The 7,312-nt window shown below is 38.1% G+C and overlaps 1 protein-coding gene across 1 annotated transcript; it reads right to left on the reverse strand.

Annotated features, from left to right (window-relative positions):
• Nucleotides 1–5,053: 5,053 nt before the first annotated feature.
• On the reverse strand, nucleotides 5,054–5,965 carry LOC110289666 (olfactory receptor 4C11-like). Its single transcript, XM_021155966.1, has one exon. The coding sequence runs from the start codon at nucleotides 5,963–5,965 to the stop codon at nucleotides 5,054–5,056; it is 912 nt and encodes a 303-aa protein (XP_021011625.1).
• Between the last annotated feature and the right edge of the window lie 1,347 nt (nucleotides 5,966–7,312).

The following is a 7,312-nucleotide window of genomic DNA, read 5'->3' on the forward strand; positions in this document are numbered from 1 at the left end:
TGATCTCTGAGTAAGAAAATGAAACATACTATTTTCCTTGATATTTGTAATACTAGTCAATATTATGTATAGGTGACTGTTTTAACTTAGAAAATATTCACTCCTAAGATTTTTCTATACATTAAATACATCTCCTAAATGTAGTAGTTTCTATACACTAGAATGCCTAGTGTGATTGGTGATGATCAGTGGTCACGCACAGTGGGTGATGCTACTAACTTGTTCACTTTTGTGATGACAGTCATTCCACCACTGGTTGGAAGACACTTCTTTGTCTAAACCCTTGATTTTTATAATTTCATCTCTTTTTTATTTCAAATTTTAGTGTAGTTAGTTGTACTTCTTTTATTCTATAGCCCCTTAGTTTTAGAGATCAGAAAGTTAAGTAAATATTTGTATTAAAAGGGTGATTTAACATTTTAGTAATAATTATGTGTAGTTGGAAGAACTATTCAGGAGGGAAAGAAAGAGAGCACCCACAGACAAATTTCTTGGATCTCCAAACCAAACTACAGTACTTAATGGCCCTGTTGCACTAAAGATGGTAGAAAAAATTTCTTTCCTTCAGTCTGTGCTCCATTTTTATCCTTGCATTTCTTTTAGACAGGAGCAATTTGGGATAAGTTTTGTAGCTGGCTTGTTCTCACCATCTGTCCACTGGGGGTCCTGTTTGACTACTGGAAGTGGTCTCTTAAGGTTCCATATCCCTACACTTGGGCATTTTGGCTAAGGTCACCCACATTGAATCCTAGGAGCATCCCACATCCCAGGTCTCTAGGAGTTTCTAGATGTTCACCCTAACCCCCAACCCCAGCAGTTACCTATTCATATCATGGCTTTTGGGCCTCTCTCCTGTCTCCTCCCATACTTGATCCTGCTCCTCCTTTGTTCACCCTTCCTCCTCTAGCACCCAGGTCTGCTCTTCTCTCTGCTTCTGATGATTATTTTGATCCCCCTTCTAAGTGGAATTTAAGCATCCTCACTTTACCAGTGACTAGCCCAACTTGGGATCCATCCAATCTGCATCCATTGGGATCCCTCCAACCAATCCCTTATACTATTACTAATGCCAAGTTGGTCTTGTACACAGAACTGAGCAAGGCTGTCTTATGAGGGGCTCTACCCAGCAGCTGACTGAGACACATGCAGATATTCACAGCCAATCATTGAAAGGAGGTCAGGGACCTTTATGGATGAGTTAGGGGAAAGGTGAAGGAATTGAAGAGGATGGCAACCCCATAGGAAGACCAAGAGTGTCATCTAACCTGGACTCCTTGGAGCTCCCAGAGACAAAGCTACCAACCAAAGAGCATATGTGGGCTGGTCTAAGGTCCCTGGCACATATGTAGCAGAGGAGTGTCTTGACAGGTCTCAATGGAAAAGAAGGTTCCTAATCCTGTAGAGACTTGATGTCCTAGAGTGGGGGATTGGGGGATGGCAATCCTCTCAGAAACTAAGAGGAAGGGGAAGGCTAGATAAGATTTGGTTAACATTTGGGATGTAAATAAATAAAAAAAAAATGAAAAATTCTTGATACACTAGCATAAAAAGACCGTGATTCTTATGTAGAATTTTGAAAAATACTATGGCAAAATTAACTTGAAAGAGGAATTGGCTTATTTAGTTGGTCAGTTTGAGGATATGGTCCATTATAGCAGGATAATTATGATGTCAGTAGTGTGTGGCGTGTTGTCTATTGCATCCACAGCCAGGAAGCAGAGACAGAAAACCACAATCTCCCTCTTTTTATTCAGTTCAAAAGAACCCAGGCCATGGCGTTGCATTATCTACAGCTAAGGTATGTCTTCCTACCTAATCAATATAAGGTAGATCATCCCCCACAGGCATACCCAGATGCTCATCTTCTCCATCATCCCAGTTCTTTTTTCAGTGACATTCAACATTACAGTTGCAATTTCTACATTTCAGTTGAGTATGCTAGATTTTGATGGAGGCCACCTTCTGTAACCAAGCAGGACCCATAATGAACAGATAAGGACACCAACCCATCCACAAATTTTTAACCCCAAATTTGTTCCATCTAAATGAAATGCAAGGACAGAGAGAGAGAGAGAGAGCAGAAAATAAGGAATGGTTTGCCCTTGGGCAAGCACCAATCCCTGCCATTAATGATATTCTGTTATGTAATGGGGTTGGCCTAATGCTTATGTTATAATGTTAAGTTTGTGCCTCAAAACTGCTTACAGTGGTATCTGCCCATAAGACACTGAGGGACCCTGCCCCCAGTTGGCTCTAATTGGTGAAAAATGATTCCAGCACCCTATAGGAGGAACAACAATATGAACTAACCAGTAACCCCCATAGCTCGTGTCTCTGGCTGCATACGTAGCAGAGGATGGCCTAGTTGGTCATAAATGGGAGGAGAGGGCCTTGAACTTGCGAAAATCATATGCCCCAGTACAAGGGAACGCAAGAGCCAGGAAGCAGGAGTGGGTGAGTTCGGGAGCAGGGCAGGAGGAAGGTAGAGGGGCATTGTGGATAGCATTTGAAATGTAAATAAAGGGAATATCTAATTTAAAAAGAAAGAAAGAAATGATGACAGCAGCCAATGGTTGAGCACAACAGAGAGAAGTTGGAATTTTAGGATTCCTGGGCTGGAGAGGGAGAAAGAAGGGAGAGAGAGAGAGAGAGAGAGAGAGAGAGAGAGAGAGAGAGAGAGAGAGAGAGAGAGAGAGAGAGAGAGAGAGAGAGAGAAGAAGGCTGGAGAGGGAGAAGGGAGAGAGAGAGAGAGAGAGAGAGAGAGAGAGAGAGAGAGAGAAGAAGGCTGGAGAGGGAGAAGGGAGAGAGAGAGAGAGAGAGAGAGAGAGAGAGAGAGAGAGAGAGAGAGAGAGAGAGAGAGAGAGAAGAAGGCTGGAGAGGGAGAAGGGAGAGAGAGAGAGAGAGAGAGAGAGAGAGAGAGAGAGAGAGAGAGAGAGAGAGAGAGAGAAGAAGAAGAAGGAGGAGGAGGAGGAGGAGGAGGAGGAGGAGGAGGAGGAGGAGGATCACCATGAGAGGGGTGTAAGATTGAACAGCCATGTAAGAATTCAGGAGCCACAGGGCAGTGGTGGCACATGCCTTTAATCCCAGCATTTGGGAGGCAGAGGCAGGTGGTTTTCTGAGTTCGAGGCCAGTCTGATTATGGCCGCTTCCCCAGTTGAGTCTGGGGTAGTAGAGATGAAATATAGATTTTTAAGGATGTTAACTCCAGGACACTGGAGGCGAGTGTTTGCTAGCAGTAGGAAGAATTGCAAGTGTCCATCCTTTAAGCTAGCCAAGGCATATCAAAATGTACTGGGGTGTGTGTGTGTTTATTTCATTCATGAATCCTGATAGCTCTTATGTGGGTATGAGTGTGCGACCCATGGAAGCACAGAGTTGGCTAACTATCGCAACATAGGATGGATGCCTATGACTCTTATTTAAGTGTTGGGGAAAGGATTGAAAGCCCCAGAGGGGATAGGAAAACCACAGGATGAGCAACAGAGTCAAATACCTAGCTCTCAGAAAATAAGCCACTACCAAAGAAAACAGATGGGCTGGAATGAGGACCCTGGTACATATGCAACAGATGTGTAGCTTAATCTCAATATGGGTCCCCCACCAAGAGGAGCAAAATCTCTCCCTAAAGCTGTACCCTGACTGTGGTGTGAGGTCCCCAAAAGGTCTGCCTTGTCTGGACTCAGTGGAAGAGGATCAACTAATCTGGCCGAGGCTTGATGCACCAGGATGTGGGGATACCCACGGGGCCCCCAGTGTCTCAGAGAATGGGAGTAGGGTGGGGAGAAGGTCTTAGTGAAGGGGAACCAGGAGGGAGGACAGTGCTTGAGATGTAAATAAATAAATAAGTTGATTAAAAGGAAATTATTATATTTAGAATTTTTTATAGGTATTAAAATAAAAACTCAAAGACACAAAATAATTAAAAGTATATTCACTTGAGAAGAGTGTAGACAAAATTGACATTGGTGAATAAGTGACTAGAAACTTTGAGAATATGCTTTTGGGATATTAGTGCTTATTATTTAAAACATCATCTAGCTGAAAGTCTAATGGGGATAGCTCCGACTTTCAATCCTGAAAATGTGAATTGTAAATACTATTTAAAGCCAACACAGAAAGTTCTCATCCCTCTCATCATTTTGGTACTCATGGACTTTAATAAGTTAACCCATTCCAAGTTAACTATATTCATTTCTAGAGAATCCATTTATTTCTCCCAATATTCACATAGCTGAAAAAACAATAAGTATGCTAATGTTATTTCCCAGAGAGAATCAGGATTTCTGTGTGTCTCCCCATGTCCTCTCTTTATACCTCTGTCTGTATCTCTTTCATCCTGCTATATAATAGTCTTTTTCCATGAACTGTATATTCAAGTTGCCTAAATTTCAATTATCCTGCCCCTCCATTCCCAATGGCAACTTGAAAGACCTCCAGTTCCGACTCAAAAGAAAGACTCCCATGATCACTATCCACAGGAAGGGATATCTTTTCAGCCAGGGTTGTATTATTAGGTGTACTTTCAAGCTTTTGTTCTACTTCAATTGTATATTAATGTAAATCCCCCAGAGAGGCAAGAAAGTTAGGATTTCTAAGATCATTCTTGCAATTCTTAGACTGGCATAATCAAAATTTTGATATGTATGATTTCACATAAATTATCTTTGTGAATATATTCAAAATAGACAAAAGCAAAATCTTTAAAAGTAATTTACAAACAACCTTTCATATAAATAAAGTTATTTATGAATTAATTATTTACCTACATTTATGTATATGTACATAATTAATAGTTAAGTTTCTACCTCTATATGAGGTTTGTATCAGATTATAACATTTAAAATATTTTACTACATGAATTTATATATTTATGTATACATATATTTTTGTATATGTGCACAACATGAAGTCAGAGAACAAATTACAGGAATTAATTTTCTACTTTAACCATGTTGGTTTCAGGGACTGTACTCAAGTCATCAGCCTTACTGGTAAGCACATCAACCCATGACAATATCTAACTGGCCCCAGATTCTTATGTGTACACCTGAAGTCATACTTTACCACACCACAATTTTTTCATGGCATTTTTTACTTCTGCATTCCTCAGAGTATAGATAAGAGGGTTGAGCAAAGGTGTTCCAATTGTATAAAACACAGACACCATCTTGTCTATTGGGAAGGTGGTTGGTGGACGTGTGTATATAAATATACAGGGACCAAAAAATATTACCACCACAATGAAATGAGAAGTGCATGTAGACAAGGCCTTTCGTCTTCCTTCTGCACTGTGATTTCTCAGAGAGTATAAGATTACAATATAGGAGATAAGCAGTAGTGTGAAACTTACCATACATATGGCACCACTATTAGACACAACTAGCAAATTTATCACATAGGTATCCATGCAGGCAAGTTTCAATAAGGGCTGCAAATCACAGAAATAATGATCAATCACATTTGGGCCACAGAATGGCAATCTTAAGGCTAAGAAAATCTGTGCTGAAGAGTGAATACAAGACCCTACCCAAGCAAGAATCACTAATACACCACAAATACGTTGGCTCATTATAATTGTATATCTAAGAGGCTTACAAATTGCTACATAGCGGTCAATGGCCATGAGGATAAGCACAAAGATCTCCATGCACCCAAAGAAGTGAGCTGCAAAGACCTGAGTCATACATTCATTATAAGTAATAATTTTTTTCTGCGAGAGGGCATCTATGATCAATCTAGGTGCTGTAGTTGTAGAGAAGCAAGCATCAGCGAAAGACAAATAGAAGAGGAAAAAGTACATGGGACTTCCAAGTGTCTGACTCATCTTAATGGTTACCACGATGAGAAAGTTCCCTATTAAAGTCATAAGGTAAAGAATCAAGAAGACTCCAAATATTGCCTTCTGTTTTTCTGGATCCTGTGTCAATCCAAAAAGAATAAACTCAGTCACACTATAGTTATGCATCTTATCAGTGGCTGTAATAGTTAGGAGGTAGAGCACAAATGTTTAACCTGCAGACAAAAAAAATGACATATTGGGATAAATGACAAGACATTGAAATTCCTTGGTTCTATACCATCATGTTAGACTCACCTTCCATAGTCATGAAACCCCTGAAGAAGCTTTTCAACTTTAAACATGAAGTTAACTGAACTTGATAATAGCTTTTGAATTTGAGGAATAAAAAATATGAATATTATTCAGATGCCTTAATTCCTGTTGATATTCTAAACTGTTGAATTTGCTCTTTCTTTGAAAAAGTGATTTGTTGAGGAGAAAACTTTAAAAAAAATATGAATCTGTAGGATGTGTTTGGAAGGTATAAACCCAAACAATTTCTTTACCAGTTCTGAGTGGTTTGAAAAGATGAGTCGTTTATGCTTGCATACATTCACACTTGTCTGTGGATCCCATTGTTCATTCTTTCCCTGTGCTCTATAATAAGAAAATACTTAGAAATGTAGCAGTAAGATTAGTAATTCTATTATCAGAAGATTCTCGATCAATTTGCTCATCTTTTTGTCTACTGTATCTCTCTCATTTAATTTTATTCTACAAAATTTTATTAATCATATTTTAATATTAACACTTACAGCCAGTATACCATTTTACTGTTGCCACAGAAAATTAAGGATTTAGAGTATACTTTATTTAAGGTTTATACAATCAAAGAAAAATATATTATAATGCCTTTATTACAGTTAGGTTTATTACATTAGAGAATTAAACTTTTCTACTTTTAAGTTTGAGGTTTTTCAGAGATTTTTGATTTTGTATAAATTTGAAAAATATTCTATAGAATAATAATATATACATTTATGTGTGTTTATGTGTATATAAGCATATCTTCTAACATCACTTTTTCATTATTATGTAAAAAGCTGATATATTAGGTTTTATGTTTTCTTTCAACTATGTATTCAAATATTTGTATCTTTTAAGATTGAAAAATGTCCTCAATGTAATTTCATTGGATTCATTTGCCCAAGAAGTTCTCTCACTTGTGTGTGTGTGTGTGTGTGTGTTGTTTATGTGCCCTCACACATCCCATTTATGTGAAGACCAGAGGAGTTGATATCCTTCTTCAACAATATGGGCCCAGGGCATAGATTTTAGATTGTAAGACATGGAAACACCTGTTTACCTGATGATACATTTCAATGACCAAATTTTTATACTTTAAAATTCTAAGTATCAATTTAAATTAAATAAAATTAATTATATACATTATATATATATATACATACATATATATTATTTGTAACACTCATAATGCTTATAATTTTTACTTTATAAATAATAATTTTATAA

This window comes from Mus caroli, unplaced genomic scaffold (genome assembly GCF_978045245.1).
Source record: "Mus caroli unplaced genomic scaffold, Mus_caroli_1 scaffold_2, whole genome shotgun sequence".
NCBI lineage: Eukaryota > Metazoa > Chordata > Mammalia > Rodentia > Muridae > Mus > Mus caroli.